A 27520-nucleotide genomic window follows, 5' to 3' on the forward strand; every position below is an offset into this window, starting at 1 on the left:
ATTTGTTTATGTACCTGCAGCCCAACTGGCAATCATGGTAAACAATTGCATACGATTAATTCTAGTTCATTGTAGTTCTATATACAACATTTATTTCTCTTAAAACAAACACATTGCTGCCTAAGATGGCTTTATCGCACTCTTTAAATATCAAAATAAGTAATATCAAAGTAATAATTACAAATTTCAATGTACATTATCGCTTCTGTGGTTTCCCGTGTGTATACAGCACGAATATTTTCTGCAACACTGTGAATAAAAAGTAGGTCAAAACTCAGACGAAAGAGCGAAAAGCGCGTACGCTTCTCGCCCAAAAAGAACATAAAATGAACATTGACGATGATACAGATGATAACACGGGTCAAAGGCTCGTTTTTATTTTTATTGACGGACTCCGGGGCTCCGAATCAACCAAAGCAGTCGTATTTTGATATAACCTAGTATATTGATACCGTAGATTCCTTGAAGTTGGGAAGACAATACTAAAATGAACGGTAAGATTATAATGCTTCCTATAATTATTTTGTAAATATACAGGGTTCACAAGTCCACCCAAATACATAATTGTTTTATATATAAATTGGAGCAGAGACTGATTAGTTATGCATTAATTATATTTTAAGTCTGCATTAAATATATTGTACAGTGGCGTAGCGTGGGTCATCATGGAGGGGGGGGGGCACCGACCTTGATAGGGAGACCGGGTCTGTTGTGGGGGGAGGGTACACAGAGACCATTTTCGGCAATTTTCCTATTTGTTTTTCTCAAATTTCAGATTGATTGGGGGCAAGTGCCCACCGTGCCCCTATGACGCTACGCCATTGTTATTGTATTTCACAGCTGTTCTGACTTTTAAAATGTAGTTTTATTATGCTTGATAAGGTACATGTATTTGTTATATTTTTATACATATTTAACTATTTAATTCATTGTAACTTGATGTAACTTGTGATTATAAACTTCTTTTACTTATTGTAATGCGCATTGAGGAATCTGTGATCCAGAATGCACCATATATAAATGCTGGTCATATAAAACTGGTATGTTTCTTTATAGGTTTTTTATGCATCTCTTTTTGTTTGAAACCTTTTTCACTTAAAGCAAAGAAATGATTCTTTTTTGTTTAAATAACTTAATCTAAGATGTTCATGAGTTAGTTTTCACACATTTGTTGGTTCAGTGAGAAATATAGTCATTTATGAAATTTCATGCATTTGCTTTTGCACGTTTTTTCATTGTAATTTAATGATACAGCTTGTGTTCATTTATTTAACCCGTTCCTTTTTGGTTCAATCTCTTTTGCTGGAACCTAATGCCGTCATTACATTTATTATTCCTTGAATGGTTCAAACATTTAAGAAAAACATTTCTATCGGGTGACCGTTATTAAAGGAGTATTTCGTGATCCTAGCATCTCTTTTTTCCAGTTGATATCCACGTAAAAAAGGCTTATTCCCAAAATTTTAGTTGATTCCTATTTTTCTTCAGTAGCGATTCATGTATGATTATGTTTATTACACATACTGCAGTTATTGTCCGTTTTCCTATACACAATACACAGTGCTCTCACCATTGACGCGCGACCTTTACAAATAGTGTATGTTAGAAGTATATTGCATTTGCCTAGTTAACATCACTGTGTGAAAAATAACCGGCCAATATTTAAACTATTCTCCAAACTTCTAGCAAATATATTTCTAACATGACCTAAAATTACAGCTAGGTTAGATGTTCAGAAATAGTCGCACTTTCGTAGAATATGAGTGAGGGCAAAGCATAGCTAGCTCATAGCTAGCCAACTCCCCGTGTTAATTGAATGGAGATTTGACCGAAAATATTGAGCTATATTGGTAACGGACCGCTCCGTTCTGAAGGATGCCACAAAAACGGTACAAGCTACATTTAAACTATTCTAGGAAATTCTAGAAAATATAGTTTTGTAACATGTCCTAAATGTTTAGCTAATTTAGGTGTTTAGAAATAGTCGCACTTTTGTGTTTTAGGAAGGATATGTAAACGACAAATAACACCAAAAATATGAAGAAATTATTTCCAAACCGTGTTAAGTCAACAATCATTATGTTGCTCATTTTCAAGAATGCTGGTTAACAAAAAGCAGGCCATTGTCTCATTTCGTGAACAAAGGTCCACATACCATTGTTTCCTTGCGTTTCCTTTATAATTAGTTACCCAACTGAAGCTGTATTATAGCACCTCATAGCGATACCGCACATATAAAACAGACACATGTGCACAACCAGAGAAGATCCGATGAGCTGTTTCAATGAGTGTTATCTTGGTTTAATAGCTTTTAATGGGGTTTAAGTCCTGCAAAGGTCGAGATGAATTCTACTGTAGACATGACTACATCATGACTGCTCCATAGGCTACTGTGTTGTAATTTCGTTCTGGTGTATAGAACGTGTTAAATTTGACGATATTTTTGCTAAACTAATTAATCTGCAAGAAACATATCTTACATAAACATTATGTAGACAGTATTGAGAAAAGTGCGGGATGAGGCTGTGGATCACGAAATGCCCCTTTAAAGACAACACCGCCTTCAAGGACTTTTTAACACATGCGGATATATGCGCGCAACCAGCTTGATTAACTATATGCGTAAGAGATGCCGTGAATCCATCTCACATGAATGAGTACTTATTATTTTATAATTTATATCAAAATACATTTTATAATCTGCAACATTCATTTCAATCTGTTCACTGAACCATAAAACGTGTTAACTTTCGCGCATCTGCCTAATTACACTTATTATACACGACCATTCAGCTGTTGATTTCCTACCGGCTGTTCTGTCTTTGGTTAGTGTATGTTTACGGTGCAAAAGACTTATGCTCCACGCTCAGGATATGAAAGTTAAAAGCCTATTTGAAAATAAAAATACCTTCAAACATTTCTGTGATTACGAAAAACCCACGTTTTTTCATTAAAGATTCTTAATCTGTCAGTGGTTTTCAATGGGAAGGCTCGGGTGGGAAGGTAGCCAAATTGTCGCATGATTCAGAGGGGCTCGCACGTTTCAACGTACACAGCCAATCAGCATGTCGCTCTTTATTTGTCCATGAATAGAACATGAATAGTCATACTTTCAGGTTTCTGTAGATATAAAACTTGTTATGATTAGATAAGAGAAAAGGCCCGCGTTTTTCATTTAAAATTTGAGCAATGTTAACATGAATTGAGAAGATTTATATATTTTGTGCATTTTTCAGCGTGAAGCTAACATACTTGATGGTTCTTGTTAAATTCAAGTCATTACATAACTTTTACCGTCATATCCCAGATAACAAGTATTCAAATCAGTTCATATCGTGCCTTAAAAGCTCATAAATCTGGGAAGCATTACACCATTTATCATGTTTATGATTTAATCTAACTGTTATCGTGGTTATGATTAGTACCACGGGATAATCTTTTTTTAGTTACAAAGTTCACCAAAGGTGAAATAAGCACAATAACTAGGACGGCAAGACTTCATTATTTTCCCAGTTCAGCATATTCCATGCAGTACTTCAAGATCTTTTCCACAAATTCCTCTAAAATGTCAAAAAAAATGTCCGCACTAAACTGGTGACCCTATAACTGATAAAAGCAAAAGGCCGGTCATTGAGAAATTTGTTCAGAAAGTTTGAAAAGGGTGTCCAAAAAGGGATATTCCTATTAACCTCATCATAAGTAGGAATAATTTATGATACTGTTGCGATGATTGCTGTTTAAGTGGAGGGGACACTATCAGGTGGCTCATACGAGGGTCATTCAAAAAGTTCTACCTCCATCGTCACAGCTCTGTTATCTTACGTAATTACCCATGATTATACTCTATAAATCCCGGCTACAAAATAAAGGTTATTTGATTAAAATGTGATTTTTGGTTGTTCAGATGTGTTGGTTAAAGCAAATACAGATGGTGATGGTGACAGAGTCGTGGTATACTATAGCCCGTTCAGTATAAGATGGCACATGACCTTTGGGAAGTACACAGGGTCCCCGGGGAAGACAAAGACCAAATTGTATATCAAAACGTGAAGAACCACTCCTTTTTCACGGCAACTAGCTCCTCATTTGATACTATTTCAATTTTCCAATACCATAAACATTACCTACCAATTCTAACAAAATCTATGAATCACTTTGAACTTTTCGCCTTCATCTATGACTAGTACTCAGGATCGGATCCAGGAATTTTTGATAAAGGGGGCGCCTTTTGGTCGACGACGAAAAAAATGTGTTAAAGGGGGTTACCCCCTCGAAAACTCAACGGTTTTGGCCCATTGTTTGCTGTTCATGGCCGAATTGGTTCCTTTTTTTTTAATTTCTTACAATTTTTGTATTTTTAAGTTACCGGTGCCCTTTGCTAGTCAAAAATAGAGGGGGCGCGCGCCGGCTGCGCCCCCCCTAAATCCGCCCCTGGTACTTATTTGTCTTATGATTTGCCATTATACCGGATAATAATAGTGAATATGATTATGACTTTCCGTGTGATTTTCTTCGTAACTTTTAACTGAACTGAACTAAATATTCCCCCGTACTTTATGATCGATCACTGCGCATGGTATCTGGTGTACGAGCTGCCAGTAGTCTTCAAGGTATTTTTGCGAGCTATGACATTGTTTTTGAATTATTTGAACAAAAATAAAGCAATTTAATAATTTTCAGAAACATATCAGTAATGAGTTGCACATAACAACATAACCTAATTAATCAAAATTAGCCTTTCTTCTCAGACCGTTTCCGAGGTTCCAAATCTGCCATTATTCGTATCAATCGCATTATCGTGTTCACTATAGCGTAATTTTAGGCCCTATTTGACTCATTGGAACGTTCGAAAGGACCCCCCGCGACTGTCAAGGTAAAATGAATCAAGTATAATGTTCCGTGACCAATTTTATCATTACAGTTCGAAAGGTTTTAACTTGCCTGAAGGATACTGAACAAATTTAGCTTGGCCTGCCGGCTGCCCTTTCTGTCGAGTTACACACAAATCGATATCGTGTTGTATTGTTGTTGAAGATGGACACAAACATGACAAATATAAGCAAGAGAAGGGACCATGACAATGTCGATGGAAAGAAAACGATAAAGAATATAAAAGAACAGAATGGCAAAGAACTCCATCTCAAACGTGAGGTAGGTCAGACTAATTAATACAATTCGAATACTAATTAATACGAATAGCTGCAACTTTTAAATTAGGGTATTTTTTTTTAAATACTGCTGTGCTGTGTTCTGATGTTAATATTGAATGAAATTGGACAAATGGTGTATCAAAATGCGCATAAATAATTCGACCTTCTTTCTATGTTGAAATATTGTGAAAATAATTATTAGTTCTGAAGCTATAGGGAGACGTATTTATAACAGCTGCGTTACGTTTTGTGCAGTCTTTAGTGTGATATATAAGCCAATCTGTTGAAATAGTTGTCATGTAATCAATCACTAATGAATAATGCAGGTAGGAAGATTTGTATGAAATGATTTGTATATTGATGCAGTCTTTATACATGTACCTATATATGACACATTTGAATGTTCTCGATCTGTAATCATGCATGATTTTGACAGTCAGTTAAGGATGGTCTGAACCCTGGAATTATGGAAACTTTCGGGCCTCATAACTGCTAAGTTGTTGGTCTAAAGTATATAAAAGTATACATATTTAGAATGGCAAAGACTTGATAAGTTCATCTGTGAGGTCAAATTTGGGCCAAAATGCTCATTTTTGGACAAAAAAACCAAAAAACGTTTTTGTGGCCTACTTTTTTTTCGTGCAACTTTATTACGTATTAATTTTTAAAAACTAGACAAAATATCTAGGCACCGTTTTTCATTTTTTGAATTTCGACCAACTTCAAGAAATTTGCACCAAAAATGGTCAAAAAATGCTGAATTTTCAAAAAAAATCATAAAAAAGCCCGATTTTCACCCAAATTTCAAATCACTTTATATATCTTTTTCTTTGTCTTTGTCTAGTGTAATGCATTTAAAAATTGTAATAATATATATTTATGTATTTCCTATTTTCACATTGCTCTGTTTTGTATGGAGCCAAAATCAATCAATCAATCAATCAATCAATCAATCAATCAATCAATCAATCAAGGCGTGATATTCTGCTGTTGTTAACGCCAAAAGTGTTCCGTCGTTCAAATGTAGAATCTAAGTTGAAGAGAAACCGACTCATTTTCTTTAACTTTTTTTATAATTTAGGGGTTCATTAATATATTTTCATGACTAAACGGTTGTTTATGCCCGAGGGGCCGCTTGCGGCCCGAGGGCATAAACAACCGTTTAGTCATGAAAATATATGAATGAACCCCGTTCATACATACCAGAACATTTTGTGATTCTTATTTCATCAAAATAATAACAAAAAAGTTACTAAAATGCACGATTTTCCTGCACTTTTCCTACCCGGCGATCTAACATCCGGGACACCGGGCATAAACGCTGTTTATGCCCGGCTCTCGACCAATCACGCGCGCTGTTACATAGCGTGTATGTATGAACCATGGATAAAAGAGTGCATGTCTTTTTTTCCGTACGCTCTTACAACCACAGCCAATCAAAAAGCTCTTCGAAAATACGTGGAATGCATAATGTATAATCGCACTCGCGCGCAGTTTCGCACTGTGCGCTCGCGTCTTGCGGGATGTATTCATTTTCCTTGAAAGTGGGTGCATTGATATTAGTCACATCTTCCGATATTTTTAGTATTTTGTTTGTTACCAAAAAATAGCTGAAATTGATAAATTATTTGCGCTGAAATGTTGATGTGTCCAATGCACTCCTATGCGGGGCTCGTGCATTGGATACGCATTTATTAACCTATAGGGCCTAATTCAGTATCGAAGTTACGTAATGTTACTATGTCAACGGGATCACGCGCTAGAGTAATGAACCACGATCGAAATGATCACCACATAAAGTATATGGCACTCGAAGGCATACCAAAGTAGCGTGATCCGGTAACCAAGAGAATTACGTAACCACTTCGATGCTGAATTGATTCTGAATATGACTTTGTAGGAGCTTGCCAATGAATTACTGCACCCTCAATTTACAATGTTACACTATTCGCCGTCGAAGTGATGTGATAATCGGATTACCGTAGCAATACGCCGTAGAAGTAACATCATAATCGGATTAACTACCATAGCAATAGATGAATACAATATTTGAATAGACCGCCCTGCACTACAAGCAGATTGCACTTATCACCTGTGTATGTCAGCAAACATAGATTGAATACAATACCGCTCTTTTCAAAGATACTTAGGGTCTTTTTATCTTTTCAGTTTCCGTAAGTCTTTTGTTCAGATACGAAAACGCAAGGGATTCAGTAAGTTACTGTAATCTGACTTCATTGTTAACTCTGAAGTACCAATCAGCTTATTCAATCAATCAGTCTTTATTTCATTCAAAATACAACAATACAATAACAGCTAAACAACACATTTGAATGAGGAGATGCTCAGAAGGCCAAAAAGGCCTGAACAAGCACCCCCTTAACCTTAGCCTACGTTTCTTAATTTGTCTAATAAAATACAATTACATACATACAAACACCCCCCCCACCCTCTTTCATACATTCATGTAGAACGAACTAAAGCAGGAAAAAAATGATGAATAAAGAACATGCAGAATATAAGTGTAAGACAAATTAGGATTTCATAACATATGCTCACGTATATCGCAAAAGAAAGCTGACATTTTGTGAATATAGTATAGAAGCTAAGAGATCGGTTAATTTTAATCGATTTTTTGTTTTAAAAGGGAGAAAAATAAAACTAAGTAAATCAAAACTAAGAGGTATTAAGTGTACATTTCCATAAGGTTTGTTTTAATTTGGGATCTAAAGAGTTTTACTGATGTAGCCATTTTGGCGCATCTGTCGATCGAATGCCATTTTCTTGGCCCGGCGGTTCTTATTGTTTTGTTAGCAAACTCTGTTTTTGTAAGACAGATCTTGTAATCTTCAGCGTTTCTTGTGTGATACCTGAGGTGATTCCTCTGCTCAACGAAATAACTATTGAAGGCCTTTGGTAACATATTGGTATTATACTTGTACATGAAAGTGCTTAGTTCGAGATCATAACTATCATAAACATTAAGCAAATTGTAATTCTTGAAAATAGGAGCTGAGTGACTTAAAAAGTGACTATTCGATATCATTCTAAGGGCTTTTTTTTTGAAGTTTGAAAATCTTTTCCAAATATTTTTGACAAGTATTTCCCCATGCTAAGATACCGTAGTTTATGTAAGGAAGTATTAAAGTACAATATAGTGAATACATTATTCGCTCGGGAACAAAATGTTTCAGTTGGTTTATTACACCAACACCTCTAGATATATTCTTTGAGATGTTGGTAATATGAAATTTCCAAGTTAGATTCTCATCAATTGTCACTCCAAGAAATTTGGTCTTATTCAACCTTTCCAGGATTACATTATCTAAAATAATATTATTAGTAACATTGTACAATACGCGTGATGTTTTGTGATTTGTACCAAGCACCATATAATTAGTCTTGCTTGCATTCACTGATAGCTTATTAGCCTTAAACCAATTATTAACTTCTTTTAATTCATTGTTGATAAGATCGTATTTGGACACAATGTCCTTATGTGAATAAGTTATAGTAGTATCATCGGCAAACAAGACAAATTTTAGAATGGTGGAAGTATTTATGATATCATTAACATACAAAATGAACAATAATGGGCCTAGGATGGAGCCTTGAGGTACTCCACATATTATATCTTTATATTCAGATTTACAAGAATTGTAATACACATACTGTTTTCTATTATGTAAGTAATCTTTAAACCATTTTAAAACGTTTCCTCTAAAACCATAATGTTCCAGTTTATGTAATAAAATACTATGGTCGATAATAATAATAAATAATAATAAGTCTTTATTTTCCACATCATCTACATTAACAACAACATTAAACAACAAGCAAGAATATATAAAAAAAACACGCAAAGACGAGTAAAATGACATGGAGGAGATGATCAAAAGGCCATGAAGGCCAGAAGTGATCATCCCCTAAGACATAATATAAACAAACATGATTTAAATAATGTTTATGTCACCACAATGAATATATCATCATTGAAATGACATAAGCATTAATGTATAAATATGTCAAAGGCTTTCGACAAATCTAAGAAAATCCCAACAGTTGTCTCATTGTTTTCGACAGCATTACTAATTTTGTCAATAAATTCCAAGATAGCCATATAGGTAGAATGTTTAGATCTAAAGCCAAATTGCTTATCATTTAGAATTTCATATTTATCAATGTAATGTATGCATCTGTTGAATACAAGCCTTTCAAGTATTTTTGAAAAGCATGGCAGGACAGAAACTGGACGATAGTTGGAGAAAACTTCTGGATTTTCTTTCTTATAAATGGGAATTACCTTTGCGATCTTTAACTCATTTGGTACTACACCAGCAGTAATAGACAGGTTGAATATGATAGTTAACGGAATCGATATTTCCTTTGCAATCCTTTTTACCACGTAATTACCAATAGTATCGTGACCAGCACTCTTGTTTTGATTAAATTTATGTATTATTTTTATAACGTCTTCATTAACAATTGGTTTCATGTACATGCTACTGCTTAATGGGCTCTTTAAATAATCATAGTACTTCTTGCCATTTGTTGTAATCTTGGAAGCTAATTTAGGTCCGATGTTAACAAAATATTCATTAAATTCATTTGAAATTTTCTGGGGATCTGACACCGTTTCTTTCAAAAGAGGTGATTGCTTATGTCAATAAAATCGGGAGAGAACAGATTATGTTAACACCAGTGTTTTTAATGGCCTAGCACCCTCTCGTCTTTAACATTGGTAAATCTATATTACTTTGACAAAATGCATGCCAATCCGAATGACAAAGTCCACTTTTTTCTGTAAAAACGTTGCAAATAAGCCCTAAAATCACAAAAGGTCCGCTTATGAGCCTGTCGAACCCCAAAGCACGTGTGCATGGCCACAGTGTCGCCCTTCCATCAATGTCTATCTCCCTATTTTGCTTCCTCTTGCCCCCCCATGATCAGTCTCCCACCTCCCTCCCCAGTCCCTACTCTCTCCTCTCGAGTTCTTCTCTTTCTAGTCTTTCAGTCTCTCCTCTCCTCTCTTTCTTCCTCACCCTCCCACTCTCACTTGTTCAGTCTCAAGTATTTCCTCTCTCCTCCCTCCCTCCCTCTCCGTCCCTTGCGAAATTTATCAGTATGATCCATGACTGAAAATAAGCTCTGCAAAAATAAACATTTAAAATAAACCCGAGCCTTGCATATAGACCCAACCAATTATCAGATTAGCTTGCCAGTGATACGAATGAATAGAATACATTATCTTTGCTCCAATGCAATCCTTTTGTATTGTATTTCAATATAAAACATGATTACCAAATCACCACTTGAACGCGCCTCATTGGGAGATATTTGACTATTTTAGACGCTCGTTTCATCGCCAATATGAAAGACTTTTGCTTATAACTTGGCAAATGGTTAGTATATATTTCAATGCAAGACAATTTTTACGAGCCACTTACGTCTAGGCGTAAGTCCATATACACCAAACACAAGTCAATTGAAGCCGTACAATTTACCGCGAATTTAGGACCGTAAAATTTTGACTCTTCTTTTGTCTAGATTAGCACCCAACCGCACATCTCAAGGTTTTATGTAAAAAATCTATATAACTTACCAAAACGAAAACTGAAATTCACGAGCTTCAAATTTTCAGTAACTAACAAAAGGCTAGAATAAAAGATTGGCCACACCTGGGAGACTACCACTTCAGAATAACAATGACTTACAAAAACTATTACGGTTACGGAAACAGAAACTGAAAAGATAAAACGACGGATATCTTACAGGTGCGAGTGATCAGCCTTTCGTTGACATCTATGGATCAATGCATCGGTACCGCGCACACCGTCGACATCCCTATATCTTCGTGTTAAAAATTGCCGTGGTAGTACGATAAATCCTCACGTTTTTCAACAACTACGCATGGTGATTTTGAGCTATTTTGTTTGAGATAGGCCGTGCGACTCAGGCTATGCATACAATTTGAGATTTTGAGAGCCGGCCACACTGTTTCTATTCTATGTTTTACGATTTTCGCATGATCAGTATATGGCTGGCCGTAACCGCCACAACGTGGAGCTGCTACGCGTAGCTTACTTTTCGCTTCGCGGAGCTAAATTGACCAATCATGTTAGATCTTTTCATTACGCGGAGCCAGTTGATGCATCATCGTTCCAGAGAGAAAAACTCTTGCCAAAATTAATGTTTACTATGTGGATTTTAAATGAATCGAATGTAAATAAACCACAAACAGTTGTACAGGATCAATACCATTGTTTGATTAGTGTATAGTCAATGTTACCTTGCATGCATGTGCCATGTGTGTGGCGTGTTTGTTTGTTTGTCTACTGTGTCAGGCCAGGATCACTGACACCCACGGTACTGATACTGTCATACTATCACGGTGATCATATTGTTGAATGTTGTTGACTTTAAAATAATCATGATGCAGTCATGTCTACAGTAGAATTCACCACGACCTTTGAAGGACTTAAACCCCATTAAAAGCTATTAAACCAAGATAACACTCAATGAAAACAGCTCAACTATGTTACATCAGATCTTCTCTGGTTAAATACACACTGCACTTGTGTCTGTTTTACCTGTGCAATGAACAATGAGCTGGTATTATAGTTTCAGTTGGGTGAATGATTATAAAGCGAACGCAAGGTAACAATACTGTCTGGGCTTTTGTTTACGAAATGAGACAATAGTCTGCTTATTGTTAACCAGCGTTCTTGAAAATGAGAAGCATAATGGTTTGCAGACTTAACACGGTTTAGAAATAATTTGTTCATATTTTTTGGTGTTATCTGTCGTTTACATATCCTTCCTAAAACACAAAAGTACCAATATTTCCAAACACCTAAATTAGCTAAAATTTAGGAAATGTTACAAAACTATATTTTCTAGAATTTCAGAGAATACTTTAAATATTGACTGGTTATTTTTTACACAGTGACGTCATATAGGCAATGGCATAATACTTCTAACATACACTAGGTCACGCGTCAATGGTGAGCGCACTGAGTATTGTGTATAGGAAAACGGGCAGTACCGTAACTACAGTATGTATGGCCTACTACTAGTATATAAAGTAAATCCGAACTGGTTTGCTGAAGGTCGAATTCCGCAGGCCACGCCGCGCAAGATGTACAAATCGGCCTGAATTGTGTGCATGGTTTACCACCACTCTGCCTAGCTATATAGTTGTGTACAATACTGTATGAGTTTCTTGTGAGTGCATGTCCATCTTAATAATAAGTCGGTTCGTACTTTTCATAAATTACTTTTTGAATCATAACTATCGTGACCGAGGATATCTTGCAACTATACGTGAAGCTCGTCTGGCAAATTCTTAATGACTAAATTCGCTTCACGTAATGAGTAAGTCCAGAGGAGGCTTAAAGGCATTCCTACAATGCACTATGATTGGGAAATTTGATCAATATAACCTAATTTTAAAGGCAAAGTCCCCATTGCCACACACACAAAATGGTCATTTTAAAACTGCAGCCAACGAGCTAATAGTTGAGACTTAGGACTGATATTTGATTTTCTTACAGGAAACATTCATATTGTCCCACTGCATTAATTTTATTCCTAAGTCTCGATGTTATGAATGTTAAATAATAGGATGAAAACACCAGATATTTGCACACAATTCCAATGCAAGGCATGATCAACTGTACCATATGTGTACAAAAGCCAGACATACAAGGTCAGAAACCCCATTGGGTTGTGGGAATGTCTTTAAACATCCTCTGGAGTAAGTCGTACTTGATTGGTCAGTTTTACCTCCGAGTAATGAAAAACTCTAACATGATTGGTCAATTTGGCTCCACGGAACAAAAAGTCAGCTACGCGTAGCAGCTCCACGTTGTGGCGGTTGCGGCCTACCATATCAGTATCCCATATGATATTTCTATTGTAAGAAAATTTTATTTGTTGTCACGTAAATCACAGGTTTCGTTTAAATGTACTAACTGGAAATTAAATGTACTAATTAGTGAGGACCGGTATTTTGCTGTGGATATGTTTAACTGCAATTTGCGGGTAAAAATTTGAAATCCTGGGTAAAAATTTTGATAATATTCAACTCTTTGAGAAAATTATTTTATAAAGGAATGCTGGTAAAGCCAGGTGCAATACAATGTACATTATTGACACACTATCACGCTCTTTATCTTCGTCAATAATAGAATAATCGATTTCAATCGAATTGAATGCATGAGTTTGTAGTTGACTACTGAGCGACCTAAGCGATCGATTGCTAGCCAATCAGATAGAACTCCTTTTCTTGCGTTCAGTGAAATACCACTCGCCTGTCGCTCACTACCACTCGCCCGTCGCTCACCAACGGAGTATTAAATTTATATTTATCGTATAGGACGTCGACGGTGTGCCGCGTAAACGTTGTAGTGCAGGGCGGTATAGTCAAAATTGTGTTCATCTAATATTGCTATGGTATTGCTACGTCACTTCTACGGCGTATAGATGAATACAATTTTTTAATATAATAGCCCTGCACTACAAGCTACTACAGCGTTCACGCGGTACCTTTGCATTGAACCATAGATGTCAAAGAAATGCTGATAACTCGCACCTGTAAGTTTAGCATCTTTAAAAAGAGCGGTATTGTATTCAATGTATGATTAGAGACATACACAGGTGATGAGTGCAATCTGCTTGTAGTGCAGGGCAATATATTCAAAAATTGTATTCATCTAATGCTATGGTAGTTAATCATGTTACACCATCACTTCGACGGCGAATGTAAACAATATGTTCTTTGGAATCACATCAAATGTGGCAATGCCAGCTGTTCAGCCGCTAATTCATTTTTGTTTTCATTTCCATTTCATAGTTGAAAATAAAGAATTTAGCGCCTTTGTGACTCTCATATCAAAAGAGAATGAATACATGCTAACTTTAAAACAAGATCCTAAGTCCATTGAAAATCTGAGGCAATGGTAAGCGTTACCTCGTCCTCTGCTTCACATACTTTCGGGTGTGATTTTTATTATTGTCATCTATTGTGATGAGGGTGACAACTCTCTAGTCCGAAGGCTCCCTAGTCCGAAGGCTCCTTAGTCCGAAGGTTCGCTAGACCGAACACGTAATTTACCATTCGCTAGTCCGAATTCTGAAAAAGGTTCGCTAGTCCAAATATCGGGTTCTCTAGTCCGAAGGCTCCCTAGTCCGAAGGTTCCCTAGTCTGAAAGGTTCGTTAGTCCGAACACGTAATTTACCATTCGCTAGTCCGAATTCTGAAAAAGGTTCGCTAGTCCAAATATCGGGTTCTCTAGTCCGAAGGCTCCCTAGTCCGAAGGTTCCCTAGTCTGAAAGGTTCGTTAGTCTGAACACGTAATTTAGCATTCGCTAGTCCGAATTCTGAAAAGGTTCGCTAGTCCAAATATCGGGTTCTCTAGTCCGAAGGCTCCCTAGTCCGAAGGTTCCCTAGTCTGAAAGGTTCGTTAGTCTGAACACGTAATTTACCATTCGCTAGTCCGAATTCTGAAAAAGGTTCGCTAGTCCAAATATCGGGTTCTCTAGTCCGACGGTTCGCTAGTCCGAATAATAAATATAGATAAAACATAAAAATAAAATAAAACATAGAATAGAGGTATCTTTTTACTACTCTACCAAAGTTATCACTTTTCAAAATCCTTTTGTTTTGGTCAAAAATAATCACAATTTTCAAAAATGATGTTTAAAAAAGTTACACTTTTCAACATCCCGTACATGTAATGTCACCGGGAAAAAACATGGGATCTCGATATCATAATAACCTTATTGTCACATGTAAATTCCTTAGCAGCAATTAGCATAACATTTAATATTGTCACAATTTTTATCAGGTAATCAAGCATCAAAATAGTATTCACAGATTATTCGTTTTTATCACTGTTGAAACAACTGAATTGTGTCTATGTTTACCGTCTGGCTATTCAAGTTCAAGTTCATTTGTCTAGTTCAAGTTCAAGTTTATTTGTTTTCATCTCAGTTCACATCAATGTTATAAATATAGAATGGCCGCTATGCATCAATAGGTATTGGATGGGTATCAATGAAGTGTTTCTCTGTTGACTATACATGAACATAAATGAACGTTATAAATGAACATTTCTGTGCAGACTAGGAGGTCAATTGTTGATTCGTCCCGCCTTTGTGCTTGTGTCACTGCTTATTCGCCTTCGAAGTGATGTAATAATCGGATTAATTACCATAGCAATTATAGATAAATACAATATTTGGATAGATCGCCCTGAACTACAAGCAGGTTGCACTTATCACATGTGTATAGTCGTGTTCACACGGTCGGACATAAGTGACGTATTACCGGTAATAAGTGACTTATGTCCGACCGTGTGAACACGACTTTAGTCTGTAATTATAGATTGAATACAATACCGCTCTTTTCAAAGATACTAATCTTACAGATGCGAATGATCAGCAAGAAATGAGTATCCTATAGAATTACGATCTAGGTCTTTATCTCTGTTCTTTGACATCTATGGTTCAATGCATAAGTGAACGTTGTAGTGCAGGGCGATCTATTCAAAAATTTTATTAATCTATTGCTATGGTAATTAATCATGTTACATCATCACTTCGACGGCGAATAAGGCATCGGCAACACTGACTGAGCGAGATGGGTTCAACTGAGGTTTTCTTGCGGGGTCAAATAGATACGTCCTTCTTGGCAGGGAGTATAATCTTACTCTAACTTTGGATCTTGAGCACCACAGGCTCAAGCCATGCATAGCCTATACCCATAAACGACAGATTTGTAAGGAGTTTGCTTCCAATGATTTGGCAGCTGGTTCCCTGTTTCTGAATATAGATCCTCACTGTCTCCCAAAATAAGAGATAAAGGCTACAAAGATTCATGGAAAGCCCATTTTCAAACATGCCTTAGTTTTTGTCTTATTTTTTTTTAAATTAACTAATTAATTAATTCATTCATTCATTCATTCATTCATTCATTCATTCATTCATTCATTCATTCATTCATTCATTCATTTATTCATTCATTCATTCATTCATTCATTCATTAATCTATTTATTTATTTATCATTCGAGAGCACGTACAACAATGACATCAAAATTCTCACTAGCTCAGTTGTTTGATGTGATTATTTAAATATCAATTCTAGACCTGACAATACTAACAGCTTTCACACTAACATACACCCCCCTTTTTAATTTTCCATTCTGTTTTCGTGCGGTAATTTGAGTTATATAAACTGTATAATCTCTGCCAAAGTTGAGGGCGCTATCAACATATATTTTATAATTAAGATTTAAGATAAATAATGTTTTAACATTATTAACGGCTGTTATAATAGTTACATATGCATAAAAACAAATTAACATAAGTTCATCAGTGTATAAACGTTAAAATAATGTAAAACTTCTACATTTACTACATACGTACCAAATCTTGGTTATAGTCCGTACAATTACCTAGCACATTAACTTCGAATACTGTGAAAATATAATTAAAAACTTCGCTTCGTTTTCAGTTATTCCAGTAGCGTATCGACAGGGGGCAGAGGGGGCACGTGCCCTGGGCGCCACCCTTAAGTGGGCGCCGAATTGACCACTTTAGCATCGATTCCCCCTCCAAACGATGAAAGTCGAATTTTTCGCGCGCTTCACTCGCATTTCAGGACAAAATCATTTGGATATTCAAGATCATTATAACCAAAATTAATGAGTGATAGGCCCTATTTGTGCAAATTTTCGCGCGCTCCACGCGTAATTGGTTCAAGAGTTGTTTGGGGGGGCGCATTATACATCCTTAGCCCTGGGCGCCACAACCCCTAGCTACGCCACTGAGTTTTTCGCCGAGCCAAAACGCCATCAACGAAAGGAAGGAGCCAATTATAAGAAATATAATATTATAAATACTGATTAAATCTCCTGATATGACCTTCAACTTACATAACCCGCAGAGTAGCTCTTCAAAGACCCTTCAGTTAAATCATAGGTGATATTAGGTGACTTCAACAGCCATATACACAGTGTGGATAGACAAACCGGCCCAGGTGGGTGAAGCTGTAGGAAAGGATGCATGCCAAGCAACGTAATATCAGTAGTCGATGAAGAGGGGATTCAATCCTGACATCACCATGTCCATTTTAGACATCGCTGGACTATGAAGGAAGAGTGTATGGGATTCAATACCAAGGCAGTAATACTCCTACTCAAATACCATTTCTTCGCAGGCTCAACTAACGAAAAGCTGACTGGAAAAGGGTAATTGGAGAACCTCGATAGTGCAATGTCTGATTTGAGAAATCAACGGCAAGCCTCAATGAGGAACACCAATATATGTTGCAATCTGACCCTTGGTGAATAGATAATGGCAGCCATCTCTGCAATACACCGCAAATCATGGCAGACCCTTGTGGAATCCACAGACATGGCCAACAGCAGCAAAAAGATATGGTCTCTCATCCAGAAACACGGCAGCGACCCCAAGAAATCTGGGGTCAGAAAGGGAAAACTCCAAAGGAAAACAGAAAACAACCCGGTCCAGGATAGATCACACAGTACGAACCACTGCCTTAGCTCTTAGCTTCTCTGTTGCAGAATATGCTTGTGCTGCTTGGGGAAGCTCTGTATCTATTAGCTGGCTTTGCCCCCTGAATATCCGGAGAGAGTCTGATGAAACATTAGAGGACAGGCCAAAGGCACCCACTTGTTCGACCATGTTCCTCCACCAAGGCGATCTTTTCGGCTGGTACAAAACCACACTTACAGCAGCTCGTCAGGATATGTGGAATGATACCTTTGCTGGAATTCAAACATCAACAATGGAGTATGTCTGTAGCAGAATGTTCCACTAGAAGCTGAAGAACCATGGCAAAGCTGGAAATGCCTTAAATGTTTGCGAACTGGGGTAGGTCGGGCAAATAATCTTCATTGAGCAAATGGTGATACAATGAAGGATCAACCATATGTGATTGGGTCACTAAGCTCCAGACAATGATATAAAATTGGATCGATTGAGCCCATATTTATTGGTTGAGCTATGAGTTTTAAAATATTGGACGAGACGCAAGTATTGAGCGTAAAGCATCCAAATTTATCATTATTATGTTTTGGATCCAATATTTTCACATGTGGCACGTAATTGCTCTCCCACAGCAACAGTAAACAATATATATTTAGGACAAAACTTAGTTTAGTACAATGATTTTTAAAAGTAGCCAGACATTTGCTTGATATTTTATTGCTTTTCTGTTTTCTTTGCAGCTTGGTTTGGTGAGCGGTGTTTCTCTAGTTGTAGGAAGTATGATCGGCTCTGGAATTTTTATTTCACCAAAAGGTATTTTTGAAAACACTGAGAGTGTTGGTATGAGCCTTGTCATTTGGGTTCTATGTGGACTCATATCAATGTGCGGTAAGTACAGAAAAAACCCTGAAACTGAAACAAAAGACATGTATAGTTTTGTATACACACTATAAAACAAAAACATAATAATGATAAAGTTGGATGTTATAATGGTCTGCTACGAGTTTTAAAATATTGGACGAGACGTACTCGTCCAATATTTTAAAACGCATAGCTCGACCAATAAATATGTGCTCAATCGATCCAATTCTTCTGCAAATAACATATTATCGACATTAGCCAATGTAACTTTATATGGGGTGTTCAGAGATTTTGGGGTCAAAGGTCATTCAGGGGTCACGCCACGGATATGTTCGTGGACTTAGACAACAGTTATGTCTAGTTTCTATTTTTTTCCACAACAGGGGCGCTTTGTTATGCCGAACTTGGTACTATGATCCCCAAATCTGGTGGGGAATACAGCTACTTTTTGGACACCTACGGAGGCATGGTTGCATTTATGTTTTCCTGGGTATCTAACTTCATTCTTAAGCCAGCGCTTGCTGTAGTTATTTTGGCATGTGCTGAATATATTGTGCAACCTTTTTACGAAGGAACTTCTTGTGGTGCTCCAGATATTGTCGTTAAGTTGATAGCAATATGTATAACCGGTGAGTAACATGTTCAAAACCATGTACCGTACTACTAGTATTCAAGCTCAAAAAATGTCAGTTCAGTGTGCACCGTATATTGTTGTATGCAATGTGGAAATTTGCTTTTAAACTATTGATCGCAATTTGCGATCAGAATATCATTTTGCGAGAAAATGTTTTTAGTATGGCCACTCTGTGCAAACACTGCACAAGGTGTCTACAGCAAGTAGCAAGCACTAATTGTGATTTTCTAAAATTGTGGGTTGGAATTATGTTGCATGTTCTACCATAAATCGACTGCTCAGTGCCAGAAGCGGGTAAGTGTAATAGCTGCCCTGTGAATTTACACAGAGTATATTGTACTCATCTACACATGGCAGCTACACATGGCAGCTATTGCATTTACCCACTTCTGGCACTGAGCTGTCGAAATGTGAATATGAATAGCCCTTACTCTCACATTTGATTTTATCTATACGATTCATATTCTCAGCATAGAGACATATTGCCATTCGTCCATATTTAACATCCGTTGGTACATATAAATGGCTATATAAGGGCTATAATGGTAAATTGTAATAATATCAACATTCCGCCTTAATCTTGGGTTTTTTCCCCGTATTTTGTTGTTTGTCAGTTTTTGATGTAACTATGCGGGAATGGACCTCGAAATTCTACGATATTGTTTTAGAATATGATAGTTTCCAAATATGTCAATACGGTTAATAATGTCATTCTAAGGAAAGTTTAGGATACAGTGACTAATTTTGTTTGTTTCTTTTTATGATGTTTTAGTGTTTCTCACTGCCGTCAATTGTTATAGTGTCCGCCTATCGACATTTATCACCAATTTCTTCACATTTGCTAAACTAATAGCGTTAGCTATCATCATAGTCGTCGGCTTTATTGAAATATTCAAAGGTAAGACGTATCTTTATAATGAAAACAGGATTCATAATTATATATATACCAAGTGACTATTTACGTTTATAGTATACTGAACATTGCAACGTAAAACAATATCTAAAGTAAACCTTCACTTCGTGACTTTGTGTGCATCCATCTACATACACTGTCTGTTATTTAACTGCGTCACGGCCGTCACAACCAAAAATACAAATAAACATCACACAAAGATATGTATTAGAAATATGAAACATTTACCTATAATGGTCTAATCTTACATAATCTTTTAAACCATATTTCCCCCTGTCAAGGAAACACGCAGTATTTGAAGCCCAAAACGTCTTTCATTGGGTCTTCAAGCAGCGTATCAGCGTATGCACTGGCTTTCTACCAGGGGCTGTGGGCGTATGAAGGATGGTAATAGTAACTTAAATAAAAGAAAATGTTTAATTAAACAATACTGGTGATTCATAATACAAAGAATCAATGATGATGATGATGACAATGACACTGATGAGTACGATGGTGGGCATAATGTATGTGGGGGTAATAACATTAATTCGTTAACACCTCCGAGTACCAAACTTCTGCTTGTGCATCCTCATTTATGAACGCCAAACGATTAGGCTCCAGACCTATTCTACCAGAAACAGTTCAATTGTAAATCACTTTAAAAACACTTTTTAAATCCAGATTTTTAACAACTAATGTTTACCATGTTTAATCTTTATTTACATCTTGATTTGTTGTTATTTTCATTAGTATGCTAATATTTTATTCATGTATTAATTTACATACAGGAATAATTTGTACAACGTAACCGAAGAATTAACCAGTTTCAAAAGGTAAGAGATAATGACAAGTTTGAATGGACACACATCCTTCCCATCCTAGAGATTTTTTGAGACACCTGTTTTTTGTAAACCTGTACCAGCTTATAGCTATCGTGAGTTAAACAGCGAGGGCACCGTTTTCAATATCGGTGATGGTATCTTCTATAGACAATACGCCTATGACGCACTTCAAATCGAAGTTTGTTGGGCCTATAGCGAAATAATCCGGATGTACACTACTCAATTGCCTTCCATGAACGATACACAAACACATGGCGGAGTCGGTACTCTTTGCTTCTACCTCATTGGTTACTGTGCATTCTAATTCGATACTATTGGGTATATAATTTTCAGGAACCTACCATTGTCGATCATTATTGGCATACCTTTAGTCACTGTTGTTTACGTGTTGACAAATATCGCCTACTTCGCCGTTTTGTCTCCGGAAGAACTGCTTTTATCTGATGGAGTCGCATTCGTAAGTCATCACAGAGTATAAGTAGGCCTATATAAATGGTCAGCAACGATAAAAATGCTTATAAAGGGATGAAATCAAAACTCGACCGCCGGTTGAACGGCGGTCACGGTTGTTTGATGTGATCATTTTGCCAAATAATATAACTTATTCCTTACATTTCATGATAAAAAAAAGGTTTTCTATTGTTTTAATGCCACTATACCAGTGTCTACACCTTGTAAAGATGCCAAGATTTAAGATAAATAGCGCCATCAGTGTTCACTTTTTCTTTAAAATGACGTAGTTTTACATGCCATCAAACAACTGTGCGGTTTTGACTTCATCCCTAAGTAAACGATGTAAATTCGTCAACTGGCTTATTTGTATTGAAAACAAATGCTGTTTCTTGCGAAAAAATGTAACTGTTAAAGCCATATGTGTGATTTGCTTCACAGCGACGACCTCAATTTTACTCGGATTTCTACTTTTTGCATAATTATAATGCCCAGTGGTTTACTAAAATACCACATAAAAAACTATGCCTGAAGTGCTTTATTAACTGTAAAATTTAACTTTTTGTATTAAAACCGGGTCGACCCGGTTATATTCAGAGTTCAACGATCGAGTCCTTGCTAACATGTACCGTGGATGTCAGCTTGTATGTACACACGTCGAGCGCGATGCTCCGTGCAGTTACATGTAATACGATCGGCGAGCGTAGTACACGCATTGTAGGCGTTGGAATGAATCGCAATTTTCTTCGTTATACCTCATTTTGGCTCGAAATTAAAAGGGGATAATGTATTCAGTGAAAACAAACATTATTGCTTTAATATAAAGATGTTAAACTGTACCCTATATTCAAAACTCTCCCTGTCATATTGCGGTTGCGCTTTGGTTTTGAGCTGTTGAATATGGAAATCATTTGTTTTGTATTTTATATTGTATTCAGACATTTGCACAGAAAACTCTAGGTACATTTGCATGGATAGTTCAGGTTGCAGTTGTGTTTTCTGTCTTTGGTGCTTCAAATGCCAATCTGCTTCCGTCCTGTAGGTGAGTAGCAGCATTATTCAAATTAGCACATGATTATATTGTCAACCCGATTGGCATGCAAAGTTATGTGCAGCGTTTGACAGCTAAGAACCCTTTCGAAAAACAGTTATCTTCGACGATGTTATAATTATTACAACCTAACATTTCTTAGTCTTATTTCTTAAGGGATGAAATCTAAACTTGACCGGTGGTTGACCGGCAGTTACCACCGGTTGAACCGCGTTTCATTGTTTTCTACAATAGAAATTGGCTCCAACCGGACGAAACCGGTCGAGTTTTGATTCCATCCCTAATGAAATAACGTGAATGATTAGAAGGTTATGTGTAGGTATGATTTTGTAGTAGTTAAAATGACGAATACAAAATACATGTGCCGTTTCATTTTTACTCAATAATGCACGACCTGAAAAGGAGGGAGTGCATTGTGATTAAATGAAAAAGTAAAACTGCAAGTGCTATAACTTTAGTGTGTCATTTGAACTTCAGCAAATCATATAAGCCTACTGTACAGTGATTAAAGCGATTTCCTCTTGTAAGTGGTAAGTCCCAAAGTAGTGCGCCATTCATTGACCAATGCTTATAGGCGTACTTAAATGATTTATTCTTATTTTACTTCTAGAGTGGGCTATGCCGCAGCTCGTGAAGGTCACATGCCAAATATTATGTCCATGGTCCATGTCTCGAGAATTACACCTGTACCTGCAGTGCTGTTCTTAGTAAGAATTATGGTGTTAATCATAATATAAATTTCATAGTTTCATCTTGCCAAAACCAAAATTATTTACTGACACTTTCGACCATCTTTGGCGATGTCCATCTTCAGAGGGATGTTTTTCTATCCACCTTCTGTTTCACCAACAGAGGAAACACCAGTGGCCAGAAGTGGATAGTATACGTGACTAAGGTAATGACTCCTCGTCTCTATTCATGGTGTTCGGTGCCCTCCTTATGGAATTGGGCATCTTTCCCGTTGATCACATGATTTTGTTGAACGGCGTGGATCGCGATAGCTCATTGTAGCGATTGTTTTCTTGTTTGTCGAGTAAAGGTTCCTTTAGTATGAGCTACTTTCTCTGTTGTTGTTTTTTTCGCTTCTGGGCGATGGGGCGCCTTTTGTTGGTATACAGAAGTTGGTTAGAAAAACATCACCCTGAAGATGGTAAACGCCCAACACTGCCCAAGATGATCGAAACTGTCAGGTCAGTAAATAACTTTTGGTTTTGACAAGATGAAATGTATATTATGAGTTTCTACAAACCTAATGAACCTCTTTAAGAAGACGACCTTAAATAAATGGTCTAATGCGAGCATAGTGAGCATGAAGTGTTACATATTTGAACGTTTCTCAATACCGTCAATAGCCTTTTTAGAATGTATATTTAAAAGGCGACCGTAAATGTGTGCCAAAAATTGCTTGCCCTCCTTTTTTGGCTTACTAAAAATTCTTGACCCCCACCAAAAAAATAGCCTTCTCCAGGGTGCATAATTATTACACAGCCAGTTTTAATCCTATTGTAAACCATTATGTAAAGCTTAGAATATTTAACTTAAACCAGAGAATACGGAGAAGAAATCCTAAACTTTTCATGCTACTCTTAACACGAATTCACTACAAAATGGAATGACATCTTTTGTCTATTTCCCGGCAGGGCTCGATGACTATCATACTGATGATACCCGGTAGTATTGATTCTCTTATCAATTACTTTAGTTTTGCTGCATGGTTGATTTATGGTCTGGCATTTATTGCTGTTCTCGTATTGAGGTATAAACATCCAGAATGGGATAGACCTATCAAGGTAAGATAAGGATTCCATTCATACGCAATCATAACCATATCCATCTAATCGTAACTCTGCCCAATAGACAACATTAGCATACAGTTGCAGTTAGTCTTAACAGGGACCTTGACAGGATGAAAACCTGGGCAGCCAGCAAAAAATGTACGGCAATGACAATAGCCAGAAAGACGTCTCTTTTCAGGCTTGATCTGTAATTTAAATTTGATTTGGCGACCGTCAGCAATTACAGATCTTGGTTGCGTACAAGATTGAGGGCAATGCCACTGATCAGTACAAAGTACAATTCTGCAGTGTTATAGAGTACCGTTTGTGTTAAATGAGTGGTTCGTCAACATTGTTCAAATCATTGGAGTTGATGAAGTCACTGTGGGCACTTTCCCACCCTGAACCACAGACGCCCATTATGCTGCAGTATCGTTGATGTACAAAATGCATACAAGGAGTGCCCAGCAGATCTGTACTCCTTCCTCCTCCACTGGATAGACGCCTGATCACTCGGTCCAGTACATCCAGTGCACTTGCCTGGCACTTAGATGCTAGAACCTACTCAATGGATAGCCACATTGATTCATGCGCATGGTGGCACCACCATGCTAGCTGGATGAGCTCAACTGGGATTACCTCCAACATCGACGTGCTGTGTCAAAAGTCACCACATGAAGCACGGAATCACAAATGGGCTGTTCGGCAATCCTCAAACCCAGCCGAAGCCGTTAGAAACACCTACTAGAGGCAACAACAGACACTTCCACATTCCAAACTCCCTCACTACTATGATGAAGGGCTCGTTCTCTCCAGACATAATCCGTCTATGGATCTCGCTCCCTCAACAAGTAGTGGACTCTCCATCTACAGACCTCTTCAAGGCCAGAGCTGGAGACGTCACCTTCTGTTAGCTCATCCACAACAATGTTTTAATCCTGTATGTAATTGCCATTGCACCTACCAGCTCCATTCTCTTCAACAACAAACGTTTATCCTGTATTTATGCCGTTCAAGTGGAACATATTGTGCGCATGTATGTCTACAAATCAACCAATGTGTGTCTATACTCTTTTGGTGTTTTGCAAAGTACCGGAAGAAGAAGAAAAAATGTATGTCGCAGAAAGATATTATAACCTCTTTAGCTCTCTTTGGTAGGGACATACAAAACAAACAAACGAAAACACAAACAAGCTCGAATATAATATAACTGAAACTGGCATTAATTGACGCAAACCAAACATAATGTTCTTATAATGTTTTACAGGTTCCACTATTTCTTCCAGTACTAATGATAATCGCATCCTGTTACTTGGTGATAGCTCCAATACTTGAAGATCCAGCATTGGAATTTCTCTACGCATTCCTGTTTATCGTGTCTGGACTACTTCTTTATTTCCCATTGGTTAAATTTCAATTAATACAGCCAAGGTTTTTTGGTAAGTGCTGCAAATATTCATCAGAAGTTTACAATACAAATTTAATCTTTCCTATTATTCTCAATCATGTCTCACCTTAATACCTTTTTAAGGGATCCGATAGTAACGTTTGCACAGTATTTTTGGTAGGATATGAGGGAACTTCAGACCTATCGAATTGCATTCTGAATACGAAGAATATCCTTCTGATATCAAATAATTTTGACCTTTTGAAATTGGCAATATAATACACATTTTATGAGAAATTATTAAAAATTGATATTTTATATTTTTTATATTTAACAGTCCTCGAAGTAAAATTTATAAATCTAATGATATGTACTTAAAGTGTATGTAGCTGGGAGGAAAAGCCGACGATCATTTGAAAATTTTGACCTTTTGTATCGGAGATTTTTTCCCTAAATATTTTAGGAAATATACTTTAAAGTGTATTACATGGTATTGTTGTTTTCTTTCAGATAAAATAACAGCGTTTCTGCAGAAACTTCTACTAGTGGTACCGTCAGGATACAATACAGAATGATAATTTAAATATATCAGCATAAAACAGTACACTCTTATTTGAGTGGCGATAACACTGACATTTATATGAACGAGCTAAAATGTTTGTTAGCTGAGTTTGTGTCCTAATCTTTGGCTATTGTTAGGAGGCATAAGTGAGTACGCTTAACCCCGGCTTGCAATCCAAGTAGTAGCAATAATCGGGTTTTATTCACGTGAGCGCTGCCATTTTAGAACCGACGGGCAGCGGTGTTTAAGGTTGCCAGTCGTAACGATGTAACTCAGTTTGCCAAAATGCAATAACTGCCTAAGTTAATAACTGCCTAAGTAAAGCAACTATCACCACATATTTCCCCTTTTTGGGAGGATTGATTAAATCTTGCTGCAGCAACGATCAGGTTGCATTCGCTGCAATATGAACATAAAAGTCCTGTCTCATTCATTAGAGTCTTCGTTATTCTATGAGAGTCTGTTTGCTCTTTAGCTAATCAAGTCTCAGTGCCGTTTTTTAACTTTCAAATTCAAACAAATAAGATTTTAAACAAGCAAGAAATTGTCAAATTTCTGGAGAACTGGATGGATTATCCAAAACTCGGTGCTGGGTTATAGGGTGTTACTTTTTCCCTATTGCATGAACTGCAACACTGAATACACTTTTCATTTGAAAACAAGATGAAATTATCTAAGCGTTCCATGGAACGCTAAACTTTGCTTCCAGGTGTGTATTGAATTTAGGTTCCCATCTTCAAAAACACACACTGTTGAGGTTTAGGTGCTTTGTGGAGCAGTTTCTTCTGTATGATCTCGAGAGTTTGAAATTTGCGCTTATTATGCACCATAATACTTATATAATACCGACACTCACAAATTATGCAGTCACTCCTATAGTATTGCACATCGGTAAATATCGGCAGGTTCGTGTAGTGGTCTTCTCACTCGCTACTCACCACTGTGGCCGGGGTTCAATTCCCCGCAGTGCCACATGTGAGTTTGGTTGCCGATCCATGCTCGTCCTCGCAGGTTTTTCTCCGGGTGCTCCGGTTTTTCACCTGCATCTAAAATCGGACCTCTTCCCATATCCCTGTCCCGTCATTGAATTTAGTACCCTCTGAGCACTATTGGGCTTAGTCTGGCTTCGACCAAATATTATAAATAAATAAATCAAAAAACATGCTTGTACATATCTGCTAGCTTCATCGGCTGTTTTCAGCAAAAACACGGCTCCTGAGGCTGTAGCTCTCCCTGTATTAGTGCTACAACTTTTCTGATATCATGTCCTAATCTTTGGCTATAGTGTAAGGAAGCAATTAATAGGGCATTTCGTGATCCACAGCCTCATCTCCCACTTTTCTCAAAAACCTCTGGCTACATAATGTTTATGTACCAAAGAGTTCTTGCAGATTAATTC

At 37.1% G+C, this 27520-nt stretch overlaps 1 protein-coding gene across 1 annotated transcript; it reads left to right on the plus strand.

Annotated features, from left to right (window-relative positions):
* Positions 1-217: 217 nt before the first annotated feature.
* LOC140158204 (b(0,+)-type amino acid transporter 1-like) lies at positions 218-26495 on the plus strand. Its single transcript, XM_072181329.1, has 13 exons — positions 218-494; positions 4922-5151; positions 18405-18552; positions 18909-19154; positions 19932-20057; positions 20354-20459; positions 20843-20887; positions 21230-21353; positions 22285-22388; positions 23008-23104; positions 24038-24187; positions 25440-25611; positions 26070-26495. Exons 2-13 carry the CDS (start codon positions 5035-5037, stop codon positions 26132-26134), a joined length of 1500 nt encoding a protein of 499 aa, XP_072037430.1. The 5' UTR covers positions 218-494; positions 4922-5034; the 3' UTR covers positions 26135-26495.
* The last annotated feature ends 1025 nt before the right edge of the window (positions 26496-27520 follow it).

The sequence above is a fragment of the Amphiura filiformis genome, chromosome 8 (genome assembly GCF_039555335.1).
Source record: "Amphiura filiformis chromosome 8, Afil_fr2py, whole genome shotgun sequence".
NCBI lineage: Eukaryota > Metazoa > Echinodermata > Ophiuroidea > Amphilepidida > Amphiuridae > Amphiura > Amphiura filiformis.